The sequence below is a fragment of the Sminthopsis crassicaudata genome, chromosome 4 (genome assembly GCF_048593235.1).
Source record: "Sminthopsis crassicaudata isolate SCR6 chromosome 4, ASM4859323v1, whole genome shotgun sequence".
NCBI classification, from domain to species: Eukaryota; Metazoa; Chordata; class Mammalia; order Dasyuromorphia; family Dasyuridae; genus Sminthopsis; species Sminthopsis crassicaudata.
Window position 1 is genome coordinate 307,292,546 of NC_133620.1, and position 20,540 is coordinate 307,313,085.

At 38.1% G+C, this 20,540-nt stretch overlaps 1 protein-coding gene across 5 annotated transcripts in view; it reads left to right on the forward strand.

The window, feature by feature from the left end:
- Positions 1-13: 13 nt before the first annotated feature.
- LOC141541022 (zinc finger protein 24-like) overlaps positions 14-20,540 on the forward strand; it is a 67,426-nt gene continuing 46,899 nt past the window's right edge. The window contains exons 1-5 of one of the 5 annotated variants that reach the window (XM_074265081.1): positions 14-467; positions 3,778-4,290; positions 5,769-5,916; positions 7,191-7,247; positions 11,565-20,534. In XM_074265081.1, the coding sequence (XP_074121182.1) occupies positions 3,874-4,290; positions 5,769-5,916; positions 7,191-7,247; positions 11,565-11,656 (714 nt within the window). In that variant the 5' untranslated portion in view covers positions 14-467; positions 3,778-3,873 and the 3' untranslated portion in view covers positions 11,657-20,534. Of the gene's footprint in view, positions 468-3,777; positions 4,291-5,768; positions 5,917-7,190; positions 8,398-11,564; positions 20,535-20,540 lie in introns of those variants that run through there. The other 4 variants (XM_074265080.1, XM_074265082.1, XM_074265083.1 and 1 more) reach the window with 4 other exon arrangements.

The window sequence follows — 20,540 nt, forward strand, 5'->3', positions numbered from 1 at the left end:
CCGGAAGTAGCTCCGACAGTAGGCTTCTGGGAGGAAGTTTTTCTAACATCCTTTTACGACATCCACGAAAAGGCGAGCAATCACCTTCCAAGACTGGTGGTGAGAACAAGGAGTTTTGTGGGGAAGCTGGTAATCAAGTAGAGCTACGGAGACCGAGGGACCAGGAGGCTTCCTTCCTGTCTCCAGAGGGTTGCAAGGGGAGTAACTGCTGCACGCACAGCCAGAGATTTGCGAGAAAGGACAGGGAAGGGGGGGAGAGGAGTGAGCAAGAACTTGTCTTTCTCCATGGCAACTCTATGCTGACGTTTTACTCCCATCTTCTCTCCCGGCTGTGGAGCCATTGAGAGTTGAGTATTCTGAGGGAGGTTCCTGTCTGGAGAAAATAGGAGCCTTGTGCTGGGGCTTCTGGGAAGAGTAGTCCGGGCTGGATGTGTGCGGAAGTCTGCGAAAGGTCTGCTTGGAAGTAGGTGAGTGCTGGGTTGCGGGAGTGAAAAAGCTCAGGATCCCCCGAACGTTGCCTCGATGGCTCTCCTTGCATGGACCTGGGGCTCCTCTGAGGGCTTTAGACCCCACAGCCCAAACAGAAAAGTTGTCTTTAGAGCATAGGCCTGCTGTTTCCGTGTCCAGTACTTCTCGCTGGCCTTTCCCAACCCCACTCCCTCCGGAGGCGGAAAATTTCTCAGCAGATAAGCAAAAAGAGCGAGAGAGAGAGAGAGAAAGGAGCATTTCCTCAAAGAGTTTTCTATTAAGCACTGCTCTTTCAGGCCAATAAATGAACAAACATTTTAAAAAAATACATACTAAGTGCCCAGCACCGGGCTAAGTCCCGAGAACACACCAACTAAATAATAAAGTATTCATTCTTTTAAGAAATTTATATTCTGTCGAGGGAAACGAAGTTTATGCAATTAAGGATATGCAAAATTAAGACAAGGTAATTTTGGAGGGAGTGCTAGTATCTCAGAAAAAGTTCTGTGCAGAAAAGTGTTGCTTGAGTTATTTTGAAGCAAACAAAGACATTTAGAGACAGATGAGGAGTGAGTGCATTCCAGGCATAGGATGCAGCCAATGCAAAGTCAAGAAGATGGAGAGTTGGAGTGGCCTATGTGAAGACCAACAAGGTCAATCTGGATGGATTACAAGAATGTGGGGGGAAATGAATTTGGAAAGGCGGGTTGGGAAAAGATAGTGAATGGTTTAAAATATCTAAACCCTTTTGTATGTGATATTTGTTTGAATTTAATCCTAACTTTTTAAAGAACCAATAGTTTGTTGAGTAAGAGAGTTAACTAGTCACACTTGTGCTTTAGAAAAAAAACATTCTAATAGCTTTGGGGTGAATCAATTAGAGTGTAGAGGATTAAGACCAGTAGAGAAAATGGGAGACTATTTCAGTAGTTAATGCTGTAGGTGATGTGGGCCTGGAACTAGAGTGTGCAAGTACAAGGTTGGGGTTACAGGTTTGAGAAGTTAGGTAGAAAAGTAAATATTTGGCAACTGAATAAATTATGTGGAGTAAGGAAGAGAAGTTTCTAAAAACAAAGACCTTGTGCCTGCTCAAGATTAGGAATGTAAAACTACTAGACTTTTTTTTTTTTTTAGTCTCTGACTCCTATGGTTGATTGGAGTCTTTTTCTCCTGTTGAGTGCAATTTGAGCTTTTAGAAAAGGAATAATGAAACCTTGATGGTGGTTAATGAGTAGACTTGAGTCATGTACAGTTTATTTATAAATATGAAAGAAATACAGAAGATTTAAGGTAAAGACAGAAACAAAATAAAGTAAGTAAAATTTTTCTGTCACTGGAGAAAAAAATATACTATGCTAACTACCCACAACCAAAAAAACAAATAAAGACTCTCATAAGATTTAAGCAAATGCTGTCACAGCATTACAGATTTTATTCTACCATCTATTTCATCCTGCTTAATGATTATATACTATATATATTGAAAATTATTTGAAGACAGAATTAGGGGAACTGCTTTAGATTTTAAGAAGTGCTTTCTGGAGATCAATGAATACATTATCCACAATTAGCTCATAGATAGCTGTTTCCCATATCTGATCCATGCATTTGAGGTTTCCTTCATATTTTTGTTATACACTTTTTCATATTAGCTGATATTTTACTGTTTTCACAGTCATTTCCATGACTGTGAATTTGTGGTAATTTCTCATGTTAAGTTGCTCTTTATAATTTACAGAGATTCTATAATTGAGAGGCAGTGGCACAGTGGATAGAGCACTGGGCCTGAAATTAGTAAGACCTGAGTTCAAATCCAGCCTCAGATACTTATTAACTTTGTGACTCTGGACAACTCTTTTTTTTTTTTTTTTTTTTTTTTTTTAATATATATACCTTTTTATTTACAAGATATATACATGGGCAATTTTTCAGCATTGACAATTGCAAAACCTTTTGTTCCAATTTTTCCCCTCTTTCTCCCCATCCCTTCCCCTAGATGGCAGGTAGACCAATACATGTTAAATATGTTAAACTATACGTTAAATACAATAATATGTATACATATCCGTACAGTTATTTTGCTGCACAAGAAGAATCAGACTTTGAGATAATGTATAATTAACCTGAGAAGGAAATAAAAAATGCAAGCAGACAAAAACAGAGGGAGTGGAAATGCTATGTAGTGGTTCACACTCATTTCCCAGAGTTCTTTCACTGGGTGTAGCTGATTTTATTCATTATTGAACAGATGGAACTGATTTGGTTCATCTCATTGTTGAAGAGAGCCACATCCATCAGAATAGATCATCATATAGTATTGTTGAAGTATATAATGATCTCCTAGTCCTGCTCATTTCACTCAGTATCAGTTCATGTAAGTCTCTCCAGGCCTTTCTGAAATCATCCTGTTGGTCATTTCTTACAGAACAATAATATTCCATAACATGCATATACCACAATTTATTCAGCCATTCTCCAATTGATGGACATCCACTCAGTTTCCAGTTTCTGGCCACTACAAAGAGGGCTGCCAAAAACATTTTTGCACATGTTGGGTCCCTTTACCTTCTTTAAAATCTCTTTGGGATATAAATTACTACTAGTAACACTGCTGGATCAAAGGGTATACACAGTTTGATCAGTTTTTGAGCATAGTTCCAAATCACTCTACAGTATGGCTGGATGTATTCACAATTCCACCAACAATATTTGTGTCCCAATTTTCCCACATCCCCTTTAATATTCACCGTTATCTTTTCCTGTCACCCTAGCCAATCTGAGAGGTGTGTAGTGGTATCTCAGAGTTGCCTGGACAACTCTCTCATTCTAAGTTTCTTCAACTGTAAAATGTAGATAATAATTCAATCAGTTGAAATTTTAAGAAATGAGGCATCGTGCCAGGTACATCATAGTTACCGTAGGAATGCTCATTCCATTTTAGTTTGTCACAACACATCTGTGAGGAAAGAAGTACAAATACCTTTTTCCCTTTTCTGTTACAGATGAAGAAATTGAAGCAATTTAATGCCTTAAAATTACCAAGCCCATATATAGTTAAAAAAGAAAAAATCAAAACCAAAAACCCATTTTAGAATGTTTTGGTACTCATGACCAAATTTTTCATTTTATAAAGTTGTGCTTTTTATAAGGAATAAATGCCAATATTTCTTTGTTCAATCTTGGTTTTCCATCTCATAGAAAAACAAATATCCTTGCTGAATGACTAGCTTCTGACCAGTCTTTATCATATGTATGTCTAAATTTTAGGATTAGTCATTTGTTATTGTTGATTTTTTTTTTTTTTTTTAGTTTAATACTCCAAGAGAGGCTTTGAAGAAAAGCTAAAGGTAACTTAAGACTGGACTTCAGCTGAAGTAAGTTTCCTTCAAGATAATCTAATTCAGAATGTCTGCAGAATTGAGTGAAGATTCCACATTGATTTCTCCTACTCTAACTGAAAAAGAGAGTATTTTGAGAGTGAAGATTGAAGAGGACCGCACCTATGGACAAAAATCTGGTGTCCGTTGGAACAGCTGCCATGGTCTAGAAATCTTTCGCCAGCAGTTCAGGCAGTTTGGATACCAGGATTCACCAGGGCCCCGGGAAGCCTTGAGCCAGCTCCGTCAGCTTTGCCGTCTCTGGCTTAGACCAGAGAGGCACACAAAGGAGCAGATCCTGGAGCTACTGGTCCTGGAGCAGTTCTTGACCATCTTGCCCAAGGAACTCCAGACTTGGGTTCGAGAGCATCATCCAGAAAATGGAGAAGAGGCAGTGACCATTCTAGAAGATTTGGAGAGAGAGCTTGATGAGCCAGGACATCAGGTAGGAAGGGGGAGAGGTTAATATTTTTTCTTTCTGAGTTTTTTTAACCAACTGCTCTTACTTTTCCTTTGTTTGCCAGATCTTCCTCCAGATCACACCCTCTAACTGTAGTTGTCCCTCAGGGTTCTATCCTTGGCCCTCTTCTATACTGCTTTACTTGATAATCTCATCAATTTTCTTGGGTTTAATTATCTTCTTTCTGTTGATGGTTTTAAATCTACCTATCCTGTCCTAATCTCTCTCTGCATTTCCAGCTGCCTAAAGACATCTTTAATTGAGTAGAAATCTCAAACTTAATATATGCAAAATAGAAGTCATCTTACTGCTAAATCCTGGCCCCTGGCCACTTGCTCCCCACCTTCCTCATTACTTTGCAGGGTAACATCATCTTTCTATCCCTCAGGCTCACAGCCTGGGGGGTCATCTTGGATTCTTCCCTATCTCTTACCATGTCCAATCTGTTTCAGAGGCATGTTAATTTCACCTTTGCAACATCTCTTTTGTATGTCCCCTTTTCTCCTATTACACTGTCATCACCTCTGTGCAAAGCTGTCATTGCCTCATGCCTAGATTATTTTTATAAATTGCTTCAAGTATCTATCTCCCCACTCCAGTCCATTCTCCCTCTAATCCCTAAAGTGATTTTTTTGAAGTACTTGAAGTACTGTCATGTCACACCCAAAAACACACCCCTATCAGTAAATTGCTGGGGCTTTCTTTCTATTGATTTCAGGAGCAAATGCAAAAAACATTATTTAGTATTCATAGACCTATGTAATCCAGCACTGGCTCACCTCCCCCCAATCTTTCCACTTTTCTTTTACTTCCCTACACATACTTTTCAGTCCTGTAACACTGGCCTCCTGGCTGTTCCACACAAGACAATATGTATGGGCATTTTCTCTGCTTGCCCCCCATTCCTGGAATGCTATCTGTTCTCCTCTATGGCTACTGACCTCCCTGGATTTCTTTAAATCTTAATTAAATCCCACCTTCTAATTTCCCTAACCCTTCTTAATGCTTTCCCTCTGTTAATTATTTCCTGTTTATTCTATGTAGGTAGAAATGTTTGTTCCCATGCTGTCTTTCCCATTAAATTATAAGGTCCTTGAGGACAGGAATGGTCTTTTACTTCCTTTTGTATCCCCAGTATTTAGGACAGTGCTTGGAATATATAGTAGCTTATTAAATGTTTATTGATTGAGAGTATGGGTGTAAACCTTTGGACTTGTTTGGGGGCATATATGTAACAGTTATATAAGATAACTGAGTTTCAATGAACTCCATTTAACCAATTTGGAATTAGAGGTCCCAATGTATATCAATTTTTTCCTGTTATCTGAACCATTTCTAGGTGATAGAATGAGACTATTTTTGCCCTGTTGATTTTTCCTGGTATATATATATTTTTTCTTTCTGCTTTATTTCCAATTCCACCTGTGATTCTCTTTCAACCCACTCCCCCACATTGATTCTAGGTCTCATTCAGTGGGCGAGCACAGGAAGACCTTATAGAGGAAATGGAACCTCAGGAAATGGCCGAGGAATCATCAAATGTACAGCCCCTATCTATGGAGAATGAGCTTAAGTGGGAAGCCTGGGAATTTCATTCTCTAAGACACAGTGGTAAGGAGTTGGCTTTTACCTGGTTTAGAATATATAGCACAAAATATTGGTATCTTTGTCAGTAGTGTCCTAGAAAACTTTTCTTGCTTGTTTACCTACCTTTCATTAGAAAATGGCTCTTTCTAAGCAAGAAAACTGCCTCCAGGGATATTTGGTGGTGTAATCTCCTGGTATAATCTTTTAGGATAACTTCTTGTTATCTGATTATGATGAGCTTTTAGGAATTTTTATTCCTCCATGTCAAGTGCATTGATTATTTCTCCCCTTGTAGTCTTTTCCTTGACAATTTGTTTATCCAGAAAGAGCAATTTTTCAAATTACCAAGATCTATTCTAAATGTTAAAGTAGTTAATTTGATTTACTTTTAATATATATCATAAGCTTGTCTCTTTATGGTTGTCATTATTATGCTATTATCCTGTGTACTGCACTTCATTCTAATATTCAGTCACATTCTGTATTTTATTTAAAATTTTAGTGATAGTTTTGTTTATATGAGATTTCTGTGTCCCTCCCTTTATCTGCCTCCCTGCCTTATAGCTTCTTAGCCTATACATTTCAGAAATAAGCTCTAATTGATCACCATTCATCTCATGCTTGAATTCTTACTCCTTTAAAATGAAGGAATATTATAACAGTTCAGAATTATCAAAACAGTATAAGAAAAGGCCTCTGAAGACATATTTCATCCAAATAACCTGAAATATGATGTCATGTTTAAACATGTCAAGTAACATTGAACTCTCACTATATTTTTACTTTCTTTAAAAGGCTAGTTACATTTTTATTTTCCTCTCCAGCAATTATTTTAAATTTCTGTCAATTAGTATAGATCAGAATTCAAATAAAAAATGAAAATTTCATTATTCCTGGTTCATTAGTTCTTTAACCATATTCTTTTATCCATATTTCCCGAAGTCCTCCATCCCACTTGATCTTCTCTCTCTTTACTGATTGTTTTTTCCTAACTTAATCTCTTCATTTAATAAGGCCCTTCACTGCTTTTCTAGTCACTTTGACAAACTTTTTTTTTTTTTTTTTTTTTACTGCCTTTGATTACCTTATTATTCTTTTAATATTTTCCCAATTCTGATTAATGGCAATTTTGTTTTACCTTCTCTTTCACACTCAACCTTATCATTATAACATTTTACAGAACTATATGAATTTTAACATTAACATATTTTTATTTTATTGTATACTCTTCTATCTCTAATAGGTTCCTTTCTCAAAACCCAGGGAATAAGTAGCATTTGTATTTTCTGTTGTTTCAGATGGTGAAGCTCAGGCTGAGAATGGGGAGTCCCTTCCAGATCAGGAGATTTCTTCAGGTATAGAACCACAGGATGATATTTCCAGAACTCTTAATATAGACGTTGCTCAGATATTCAAATATGGAGAAATCTGTCAGCGTGAAGGCAGATTTGAAAGAAAACAGGGAAATCCCTCTCGTAAAAAACAGCATAAATGTGATGAATGTGGTAAACTCTTTAGCCAGAGCTCAGCACTTATTCTACACCAGAGAATCCACAGTGGGGAGAAACCCTATGAATGTGATGAGTGTGGGAAAGCCTTCAGCCGGAGTTCAATCCTTATTCAACATCAGAGAATCCACACTGGAGAAAAACCATATAAATGTCATGAATGTGGGAAAGCTTTCAGTCAGAATTCTGGGCTTATTAATCATCAGAGAATCCATACTGGGGAAAAACCCTATGAATGTAGTGAGTGTGGGAAAGCTTATAGTCAAAGCTCAAATCTTTTTAGGCATCAGCGAAGACATAGTGAAGAAAAAATCCTATCAATGTCATGAATGTAAAAGTTTTCTTTGAGAGGTTGGATCTTTTTCATCAGAAAAGATGGTGTAATGGGGGGTAGGGGGAAATCAGTTTAGTTTTAATAAACTAAATAGTTCCCTTTTAACATCAGAATAGCCCCTGTGGAAAATGAGGGAGATCTGTAGTCACTGTTTCTACTTTACCTATCTCTATGTTGTCACACCTTTCTATAAACTTTCATAATCTTAACCTGATTTTTGATATTTATTCCTAAATTTCCTGTTTGTAAACATATCTCCTCTGCTTCCATGTTAGACAAGTAAATTGTTTATGTATCGAGAATATGGGTACCTTCAAAGACAGATTTTGTGTCCTAGTAAAAATGCAACACCAAAACTGTAAAGACCAAATCTGACTCTTAAATTATGTCTTCTTTTTTCAAAATCTTGTTTGCAAATCAAACGCTAGGAATTTAATGGGTAGCTTAAAAGAAAGAGAAAGACCTTAAAATCTAGAACAAAAGAATGTTAGTATATATTAAGTGCTATGTACTAGGCACTTTGCAAAAGACTGGGCATAGAAAAAGAATCAAAAGACTATATCTGCTGTCAAGGAGTTCACAGTCTAATGAGGGAGATAACAAACAGTTATGTATATAATTTAAATAGATAAGTTATATACAGGTTAAAAGAAATAATAAAAAGGTGGGAGGCACTCGCATTTGGAAGGATTGAGAAAGGTTTCCTGGACAAAATGGACTTTTAGTGGTACTTGAAGGAAGCCAGTAAACAAAGATGAGGGAGAAAGCATTCCAGACATGGGGGACAAGGCCAGTGTCACAGGATTGACAAGACTTTAGCAGGGAGTAAGGTGTAAGAAGAATGAAAATGTGAGGGAAATGAGGGTGGGTTGCCCTTTGATGTGCCAAACATAGGATTATGCATTTGATCCTGGAGGTAATAAGGAGCCACTAGAATTTATTGAGTAGGAACATGATCAGAATCAAACAATGAAAAGCAGATATGGCACTTAAGTCAAGAAAGGAATAAATTCTTGTACTGAATAAGGATTGAATGATGGTAAATAAGACTCCATGCATTATGAATGCAGTTATCCAACTTAAAAAAAAATCCAAAGCTGTCTAATTTATAGAGAGTTTACAGATGTCTGGAAATAGTCAAAATGTAGCTGTAAAATGGGAAATTTTAGAATATTATGAGAATATGTTATAATAACACATGCAAACAGGATGATGGGTATCACCCATGTCATCTTGGAGTCTAGAAAAAAAGATAGTTGGAGAAGTAGATTTATTGGCATGTCTCTAGCACTGTCTAGTTGATAATTATTAAGTACCTATTATGTGCCTAGCCCTGTGCTAATCACTGGGCATACAGATAACTAATTCCTACTTTCAAGAAATTTATGTTGTAACGTGGAAGGCAAGAAGTTCACTGAATAGTTCCAGCTATCAATATATCACGATAGAGGAGAACTATTGAAACTAAAAAAGAAGTAGTGAGTAGTAATTATGTATAAAGCACTGTGCAAGTTCCTCTTTGTTATCATATCTTGGTACCAACACCATGAATTATAAACTGGTTTTTTACTATAAATTAGTGTCTTGAGAAAGTAGGGAAGTTATTCACTATTTTTTCCCCAGGATATAATTATTACTAAGCAAGCTGATCCCTTAGAGCTAATGTCACCACCACAACTCTAGGAGTTTTAGTTAAAGAGCTTGACAGCATTCCTTATTATAGCGTTCTTCCTTTCCAAGTTGAAGGTGCTCTCCATTGCAAGTTCTAAGATTTTCAAAGTTATTTTAATACCTACTGTTCAAATAACAGGTACACTTTAAAGTTACACCTTTATATTTAATTGATCACATGTTCTGTTTTGAAATAAAATGCCTGATTTGTTCATGTCTAAAATATTTGTGAAATTTCACATAACTAATTTTCAGTGTTTTCAGGTTTCTTAACATGTCTATAGGGTCATTGTAATATATATATATATATATATATATATATATATATATATATATATATATATGTTATTAATCAGTGGACTGTACTTCATGGCTCTGTATCTTAGGTTCATTGCTTGGTGTAAAACCTTATAGCAAAATAAGGCTGTGAGAAAGAGAAGGGGGAAAAGAAATGCTTATAGTGACCTTTCAATATTGACCCTTATGATTTTTAATCATTTAATCTCAAAATAATTTCTATATGTAATGCTTGGAGTGCCTTCAAAGAAAAATGGGATGGTCATAGGCCAGTTTAAAATAGTGGTAAATAAAGGCCAGCAAGTGGAAAAGTGGCAAAAAAAGGAGCTTGTTAATGATAGATATACTGGTAGTGATTAACTCTAAGAAATGTACCTTATAGATTTAATTGTACAAATATGTATTGATACTATGTATTTTAAGCTATAAAGAGGTCTTTTGCTTGGGATTCATTCTTGTAGCTGCTGAGAGACACCAAGTTATGTCTAATAAAGCAATGAAGTCTCCCTGAAATAAATAAATCTTGCATTATTCCTTACTATTGGCATAAAAGAACAGGGTTGGAATTAATAGGTAAAAATGCAGATTTAAGAAAGATTATAAAGGAAATTAACTGTCACCCACATCTTACATTGCAAGGTGCATAAGGACTTGCAGAGACTTTCTTTAAATGGGACCATGCTTTCAAAGGAACCCAGGCAAGCAGTTAAATCTAAGGATCTAAGTACAAATCAGTCCTGAATGTCTGAAAGGAATTATTAATCCTTCCTTAACTTAGAATAAAAGACTCCTTCCTAGATTCATAATCCTTTGGCATTGCTCTTGCAATCTATAACAAACTGCATAACAGCATGAGCACTATCACTTAGAATTGTACCAATTCCAAAAATGTTTGGCCACAACTTCCAATGAGAGGATTATAGATTTAGAAGTAGAAAAGGTTCATTTTACAAATGAGAAAATAGACCTAGAGATTTAAGTGATTTGCTCAAGGTCAGATAAGTAAGTAGTAGGTTCTATATATGTAAGACTTTTATTCCAGATCTACCATTTTTTAAAAATGTTCTAGTGATAAACTTTTGTTTTTACACCTTTTTTTTCCCCTGATACACAGCAAATACACGAAAATACACTCATAATTTATACATATTAATAATGTACCTATTGATAATTTATAGAGCCTAATTTGAACCCTTTGAGAAACTGCCACCATATGCAATATTCTCTAAATGTCCCCCAACTCTATTGAGATTAGGAGATGTAGGGGACAGCTAGATGGCACAGTGGATAGAGCACCAGCCCTGAATTCAGGAGGACCTGAGTTCAAATCTGGCCTCAGACATTTAACACTTCCTAGTTGTGTGACCCTGGGCAAGTCACTTAACCCCAGCCTCAGGGGGAAAAAAAAAAAGAGACATTAGGAGATGTATTTGATAATTGTTAACTTGGACAGGGATTGGTCTTTCCTTTTAACCAGACTCCAGTTGCTTTTTAGTGGTATTTTTTTCTTTGTATTATTGTAATCATTGTATATTATTTTCTTAGTTCTGTTTATTATTCATGAGTTCATGCAAGTTTCCACATGTGAATAGTTTCTTAAATGCAATATTATTACATTAATATATCACAGAGACAGAAAAGAGTAGAGGTCTTTATACTACTTTATAAAGGACTAAAGTAGTATATCTTAATATAGTATATCTTAATCTTAGTACTCAAGGGACCTATTTTGTTTTCATTCTTTTAAATAGTTTCTGTTATTGCCTTGTCTTACTATTAGGAAAATACCGTCTCCTATAAAAGATAAAGACAGTATTGTCCCATGGTATTGATGTAGACTGATTTTTTTTTTCCCTTGTCAGGAACATTCATCGATAATACTCCTCACCACCGAGACAAGGTTTTACCTTTTTTTTCCCCCATCCTTCTCTTTGACTCTTCATCCATCCTGTAGGCTCTCTTCTTCCTGAAATACTTCAAGAGTTATTTTCTCTTCAGTGTTAACCTTTGGCTTAATCAATTAAGTTATACCACATAATCTCTATCACCCTCTTCTCTTCCCCCTCTTTATGTACCCTTCTATTTTGTGATTTAGTGTAGAGGTCTGCAGATATTGGGGAACTCTGAGAAAAGTATACACTAAGCAAAGGTACAGCAGGGTGTTAATTCAGTGGATTAATGATCTTATTATACTTAGTACTTAATATGGTGATGTAATGGTTCTTTAGTTCACACATACTTAGTGTGCTATAATAATGTAATCATACTGAGGTATTTAAGGGCTGAGAGGACTAGAAATAGAAACATTGCACCTTTGGCCATCCTCCTGGTGGCTCTCCTGTCTCCTGCACTCCTCTACTAAGACACTAAGATCAAGGGTGTCCTCCTCCAGAGAGCTAACCCAGACATTACATTTTGGCGCCCAATGTGGCACACCTGAAAGAAGCACACTACATTTTGAGGCTCTGGACTTAAGGACCTACACTCAGCAGTTCGACTGATGCCATTGTAAGTTCAGTGGAGCATCCTTGTGATCCGTAAATAGGGTGAGTAAGCTAGTCACTTTCATTTTTTCAGCTGAAATGGGGCAAATATTAAGAAAAGAGCCTTCTGCACCTCAAGGGAAGTATGTAGCAAGCATAGTTAAATTAATAAAGAAGCAAGGTTTGTTGTAACTTGGGAGCAGATCACTGGACTCTTAGAAATATTAGAGTACACATTGCCTTAGTTCTCTAAGGAAGAAAAATTAGAGCCAGATAAGTGGAAACTAGTGCGAGAGCAACTATTTGAATATCATAAAGATAATGGAACTGATTCAGTTCCTGAGGAAACATTCTATATATACAACACAATACACTTGGCTTCAAGGAATCCCACAAGTTTTAAAATAAAGAAAAAGGAGAAAGAGCAGGAGGGGGATGGTACTGACAAAGCAGCTTAAAAGCATGAAGAATTGGACAAGAAAGGAGTTAAGTACAGTGCTGATGAAATTAAGGAATGTGGTGCTTCTCAGCAGGAGCCCTTACAGCCTTCCCAATCTCATGACTCTCCCCACTCAATTTTGCCTCCTTAGGTGGAGGGAGAAGGAGGAGGGAGGAGCAATGACATCATCCTATTGCAGCAGCTTTGTCCACCCCCTATGACACGATTACAAAAGACACTAGTTAAAGCTAAAGAGTAAGAACAGGATACATCAGATTTGAAAATAAAAACATACTCTGTGATTGAAGAGTTGACTCTTCAGGTCAAGAAAGAAGAAGATATATCCCTTTTAATGTGGAAATTATCAAAGATCTGAAAAAGGCTTGCACTCTTTATGGGTCTACATCATCTTAAGATGGTGTTAGAGGGGCAGCTAGGTGGCGCAGTGGATAGAGCACCAGCCCTGAATTCAGGAGGACCCGAGTTCAAATCTGGTCTCAGACACTTAACACTTCCTAGCTGTGTGACCCTGGGCAAGTCACTTAACCCTAGCCTCAGGGAAAAAAAAAAAAAAAGATGGTATTAGAGAATTTGGCTTATGAAATTTTAACCCCTAGTGATTGGAAATCTATAGCAAAGACATGTTTAGAATCTGGACAAAACTTGTTGTGGCTTTCTGAGTGTAGTGAACTCTGTAGAATACAAGCCCAACAAAATAGGCAACCTAGAGTTAATATACCAGTCACCTTTGATCAACTAGCAGGTTTAGGTCCTTATGCAGACACTTTATACAGATTAATTACTCTATAGCAGCATATGAGCAAATTGCTTCTGCTGCTATCAAAGCCTGGGGCACCCTTCCAGGAAGACAAGATAGAGAGGAAGGCTTCACGAAAATAGTGTAAGGTTGAAATGAATCCTTTGCTGATTTCATGGGATATCTGCAGACAGCTGTCATAAGAACTATTGGTGAAAATACAACAACAGAAATTATAAGACAGTTTGCTAGAGAAAATGATAAGGTTTGTAGAAGAATTGTACTAGGACTACACAAGGATGCTCTTTTAGAGGAGATCATAAGACACTGTGCCACAGTGGGCACAAATACCTTTTATACCCTGGCTATGATGCAGACTTTAAAAGGTCTGAACCTGGGAAGACAGGGTCCCTTTTGGCAAAGGATTTCCAGAGAGACTTGTCAATGCTTTCAAGTGTGGTAAAGTAGGCCATCTGAAAACTCAGTGTTGGCAGAGAAGACAGGGTGGTAGAACAAAACCCCAACCCTATGTCCAAAATGCAACAAAGGCTTCCATTGGGTATCAGAATCTAGAATGATTTAGTGTAACGTGCTCTCCTGGCAGTTACAATTACTAGTCTGTCCTAGACCCACCAGAGTACCTTTGACCACTGTCCTTTGCAGTGTGAGCTCTACCCGGCTCGCCTCCTCTGAGGCCTTCTAAGGTCTCTGGCCACAATCTCTTGAATCTATAGCTTAATAACCGGTAGCGCACTCAAGAACAGCCACGTGTAATCTTAAAAGCCTTTATTATACCTACTCACATAATGCCCTAACTGATGCCCTGACTTGTTGGTTCACGAGTGAACACCTGGTCAGAAGACCCATGTGTTCACTACCAAAACCCTTACCTCTTTTGGCTACCCATCTTGGCTTGGCCACCCAGGCTAGGGAGCCAGGGTGAAGAACGCCAGATTAAAGAGGGCGGTTGCTGCCTGCAGTGGGCTTACATAGGGCCTGTGAGGTCACACACACAGCCAATCAGCGAGAGAGTCACCCATTACAAAACTATCTCAATATGGCCAGGATCCCGCCCAAGGGCAGTCCTAATATCCACAGAAATTACTTCTGGGCCTCAATCTCCCGATGCACTGTGTCCGCCCATTTAAAGGGCCCTTACAATTCCCTTTCTCTTGTTTTGCGGGAACCGCACATCTCACCAAGCTAAACTTTTAGCACCAGCTATAGTTCACTTGATCCATGAGATGACAGTGTTATGCCCAAGGAGGTACAAAGCAGCAGATCAGTAAACAGAAGTATGACAATGAGAACCAGGCTTAACAGTGGCCCAAATGTTCAACCCATTCATCAAAGTCATACTCGAGATAATAAGCCAATGAGGTAGGATGTCAACACTGAGGTGGGAAGTCAACAAGGTAAAACATCACAATTCTAGTTACATTTATCACAGTTCTAGACCAATTCTAGTTTCTTACAATTTTCTGTTGCACTTTTCACAATCCTAGAACAATTCTAGCTTATCACAATTCTCAATTGCACTTGTCACAATCCTAGAACAATTCTAGCTTATCACAATTCTCAATTGCACTTTTCACAATTCTAGAACAATTCTAGCTTATCACAATTCTCTATTGCACTTTTCACAATCCTAGAGCAATTCTAGCTTACCACAATTCTCTATTGCACTTTTCACAATTCTAGAACAATTCTAGTTTCACAGGTGCACATAAGCAGTCATGTCCAGTAACATTGTCTCAATAACAATGGCAGGTGGGTGTGTTGGTTTTTCACCCACTAATTTAAAAGCATAGTCCTTCAATAGAAAGCATAGGGCAAAGCCTCTTCCCAGGCCACCATATGGCAAGTGGCCACGGGAGAAGCAAGCAGGCCCATTGTCCATTTACAGTCTTTATATTGCATATCACCCAAAACAGTCCATTTCAGCTGCAACACTGGAACTGTGTCTGGTGTCTCTGGTCACGGTCAGGAGGGGCATCGCTGCCATCAGCGTCTGAAGGGCTGCGGACATCTGGCTGGTCTCTCTGGACTGTTGTCTGGTCCTTCTCTTGGATCCCCAGGTTACAAATGTCTCTGGTGGGGATGAACTCTGCTGCTGGATCTGCACCTAGGAAGGAATGTACTCGGGGCCCAACTTGGGCCTTTCCAAATGCCATCCAGGCCTTTCCACATCACAGTGGAAACAAAGTTGTTGTCAAAAAGATCAAAAGTCAGACAAAAGTCAGTCAGTCTGTCACTTAGCTGCACTTTCTGTGTATGCCCGAAGTGCATTGCTAAGGTAAAAGGCAAAGAATTTAAAAATGTAAAACCAAAATAATTTAAAAGTGTAAAACCGAAATAGATTAAAAATATAAAACCAAAATAACTTTAAAATGTAAAATCAAAATACTTTGAAGATGTAAAATCAAAAGTGTTTAAAAATGTAAAATCAAAATTTAAAAATTGTAAGCAATCACATATCCCAAAATTCCCTTCTCTTGTTTAGAAGAGAAGATCTTGGGGATAGTCGGTGCAGTAATGACTTTACTAATAGGATTATAAGAAATGCCAATGGAATGGGCAAAGTCAAACTCAATGCAAAAATATTTGTAAGCCAATCCATAAACTGTCTTAAATGCATGTGAAATTTCTACAATAGAAAAATGGTTGATCACATGTCTAGCTGCTTCTCCAGATTGGAATGAAGCCATAATGTCCATTGGTCTTAAAACATCCACTCATACAGTTAATGAAAAAAGAACACTCGGCTATATCCCTGAATTCTTTTGCCTAAAAATCAAAGTTTGAGTTTCTGATACCGAATTGTACTTCAGGAGTGTGAATCAATAAATCTGATATTTTCCTCCTGGGTCAAAGATCACACACTGTCTATTTATTCTAGTGATTAAAACAACAATTTTCCAACCCATTCTAGACATAAACACTGTTTTATAAGTACCCTTAGGGGGTTGGGAAATCAAGCTCACCTGTGGAAGTGGAAAATCCACGAGGTAAGAAAAGAGGAGTTCCAACTCTCCAAAGACGATCCTAGCAGTTTTACAAGTATAAAATTCCACTCTCTCTAACTGCAAGATCTTATCCCTGTAAGGTTTCTTAGAAATTAACTGAACTGTATTTTCAAAACTTTTCTGATTATACTCAATACCCCACAATTCCTTTTTGCCTTGGGGCATAAAGCCTACTCCTGTCCTTTGAAATGAAGACACAGGAGTTTTAAATGGATTAATGGGCAGTGCTGATGATATTATCGCCCTTCCTTTTCCTCCTCCCCCTTCTCCCTTGGCCCAAGAAGGTGAGGCAGAGGGAAGAAGAATTGGAAAATTCCCCAAAGGCTGATTTAAAATCAAACCTGAGCTTTGCACATAAAAAGAACTAAACTTCTTCTCAATGAAAGAGTAATCAATAAATTCCTTAAAACAACAATGCAGGAGGTAAACCAACAAAATGCTAAGAAGAATTTCTACAACTGAAGTCCATGTGATTCGTTTATTTCCTTCCTTAGTTTCTGCCACTGGTTTGAACTCTTCCTGTTCTATCTGTAGTAACCTAGCTTTTTCTTCTTTCTCTATCTCCATCTGTAGTTTAACCTGCAATTCCAGCAACTCTTGCTGTGGCATTTTATACTCTCTACTGTCATACAATCGCATTAGCTCTAGGTTGCTCCCTCTCCTAGCTCTATTTACTGGGTGTGGGGATAGCCTTTGTGGAGCTTGATTACAAGCTTCCTGCTGTTCTTCAGTGGTGATCTTTGTTAAAAGATCTTCCATCTGGCTCTTTAACCTCTTGATATAAGCATTATGTTCAGCTGTGTCCTTGAGTCTGATCCCAGAGTTACCTGGGTCCATATTGCTTCTCTGTCTTCCCTCCTAAGTGGCGTTTCTACCGGATCTTTCAGAATCTTAATTCTGAATATTAAATATTTTCAAAACCTGATAATTCCTGATGCGTCCACGTTGGGCGCCATTTGTAACGTGCTCTCCTGGCAGTTACAATTACTAGTCTGTCCTAGACCCACCAGAGTACCTTTGACCACTGTCCTTTGCAGTGTGAGCTCTACCCGGCTCGCCTCCTCTGAGGCCTTCTAAGGTCTCTGGCCACAATCTCTTGAATCTATAGCTTAATAACCGGTAGCGCACTCAAGAACAGCCACGTGTAATCTTAAAAGCCTTTATTATACCTACTCACATAATGCCCTAACTGATGCCCTGACTTGTTGGTTCACGAGTGAACACCTGGTCAGAAGACCCATGTGTTCACTACCAAAACCCTTACCTCTTTTGGCTACCCATCTTGGCTTGGCCACCCAGGCTAGGGAGCCAGGGTGAAGAACGCCAGATTAAAGAGGGCGGTTGCTGCCTGCAGTGGGCTTACATAGGGCCTGTGAGGTCACACACACAGCCAATCAGCGAGAGAGTCACCCATTACAAAACTATCTCAATATGGCCAGGATCCCGCCCAAGGGCAGTCCTAATATCCACAGAAATTACTTCTGGGCCTCAATCTCCCGATGCACTGTGTCCGCCCATTTAAAGGGCCCTTACAATTTAGGGAAACGGGAAGCGGGGCTCGACCCCAAGACCCTAGGGAAAAAACACTGCATGATGGCAGCCGATATTACAACCATAGAGTCTTTAGAAGTTCAATACTCTGACGTGATCAATCAACTAAGAAGCTACCTAATGGGGGAAAGAGATTATGATTGGGGAGAATAGAGTTGTGTGCAGCTGGGACTACTGAAGTATCCCCTGGAGAGGTGAAATCTGTCCCTATCACCTCCTGAGAGTGCTTACAAAATAGTGTCCATCCATACACTGATTTGGGAAACTGGGGAATCTGTAGCTAATATCCCAGTCACTAATACAGGTAGACAACGGGTGACTTATCACTCAGGAGAAGCAATAGCATCAGATTTACTGATAGACTACTAATAGGCAATTTGGTGATATTTGTCCAGATTTTGACTCCCAGCAACAGAATCCAAGAGTATTCTGAACTGCAGCTATTACAATTGACCTTCCTAAGCTCACTATCTGTGTAAATGGCATAACATTGAAAGGGTTGGTAGACACAGATGCAGATCATACAGTCATTAGAGGTGCAAATTGGCTCAGTCATTGGCCAAAGATTAAGGCAGACATAGGGGGATCAATAATAGTTGAAATTAGTGCTACCCCTTTGAGGTGGATATTTGAAGGTGAAACAGACATTTTTACTCCTTTTTGTAGTAGAAAAAAATCCTCATCAATCTGTGGGGAAGAGACATCTTAAAACAGGATTATATTGAGTAGGTTGGCTTTTTAAGTAGGGCTGGTGGTGAAGGCCTGCCTGCACTCTCACCTGTTCCCATTCACTGGAAAAATTATACACCCATGTGGGTAGAACAGTGGCCCTTAACAAGTGAAAAAAATTCAGACCTTATTCGATACAGTACAAGAGCAACTTGACCAAGGACACTTACAATCTTGGAATTCCCCTGCATTTGTTGTAAAAAAAGAAATCTGGAAAATGGAGGCTGTTGACTGATTTAAGAAAAGTAAATGTCTTTTAAAAATTGATAGGAGATGATGTGTCCAGTGTAGGCTTAATTACCTATCAATTACAACCATTATATGATATTTTAAGGGGAGACACTGCTTTATACTCACCACACCAGGTTACAAAAGAAGCTGAAGAGGCTTTGAGAAAGGTTGAACTGGCTTTATCCAATGTGGTTGAAAGAATTACTCAAAAACCCTTGGAAATATCAGTTTTTGCTACAAAAGAGGCTCCCACAGCAGTCATTCATCAAAGACAGTGTGATGGAGTGGATAAACCTCCCAGCACAACCAGAAAGGCCATTAAGCAAGTAGTACAATTATCTGGGATAAGACCTGACAAGATACCAATGCAGAAATTAATGTATTCTGTGAAACCATCTCAGAGTGGCAAATTTTATTGGCCACAGTTCCAAATTTTACACGTAAGTCTCCATTAAAGATATTCCGGTTATTACATAATTATATATTACAAAATGGACTTTTGAAGAAAAGGTTTCTAAGATTCCTCTTAAAGGACCACCTATCTTTACAGATGCATCCAAACATAACATTTGTGCTGTATACTCTTATGACTTAACTATAGAGAGTAGTCAAAACTCCTTTTCAGTCCACTCAGCAGAATGAATTGTATGCAATCATGTTAGCTCTTATTTCCAGAGGATGTAACTGTCCAGATATAATGTCTGAATTAGCCTATTCAATAGGTGTGGTACAAAGAATTGCCACAGCCCAAATAAAATTTGTAGCTTCTAATATATATCAGCTCTTTGAGGAACTTCAAGAGCAAGTGAGAAAACATCCAGGTAAGATTTATATCTTGCATATCCACTGTCATAGTTGACTTCCAGGTCCTGTGTTTTATAGAAATTCAAAGGCCTTTATTTCAGGCAGCCCAAGAATCTCATTTTAAATATCCTCAGGTTGCTCGAATTTTATATTTGCAACAAAAGAGGAAGCTAGGAGCATAGTAAAAGGATGTACAGCTTGCCTTCCTTTCCATGCTCCTACACTCCCTCCAGGGAAGAACCCTTGTGGTTTGAGACCCAATGAAATTTGGCAAATGGATGTGATCCAATCTTTTGTTTGTCTGTCTTTTATTCATGTTGTAGTAGACCCCTTTTCAGGATTTACTTTTGTAATACCAGCAGTAAAAAAGGCAGCTGGATTGGTCACTGAATTCTTTATACAAGCTTTTGCAATTATGGGTAATAAAAGCAATAAAAACAGATAATGGACCTGTTTATACTTTTAAACATTTTGCACATTTTGTGCACAGTATTAAATTTTACACATCACTGGCATACCTTTTAATCCTCAAGGACAGGCAATGGTAGAGAGAAGAAACAGAGACATCAAGATGCTCCTCCCAAAACAAAAGAAAATGGGAGCCACAGGTAACTTTAGAGAACTTTAAAATTTAGTTCTTTACACCATTAATTTTTTGATTTTTGATAAAGATGCACTGGCTCCGGCAGACAGCTTTTATTACTCACCAGAAGGGCAGTGTCCAGTGCGAGCAGCTCTACTATCTTTAGATAATTGCCAGGTGATGTGGAGAGATCCAGAATGGAAGGGACCAGATAGGTTAACTGCTTGGGGGAAAG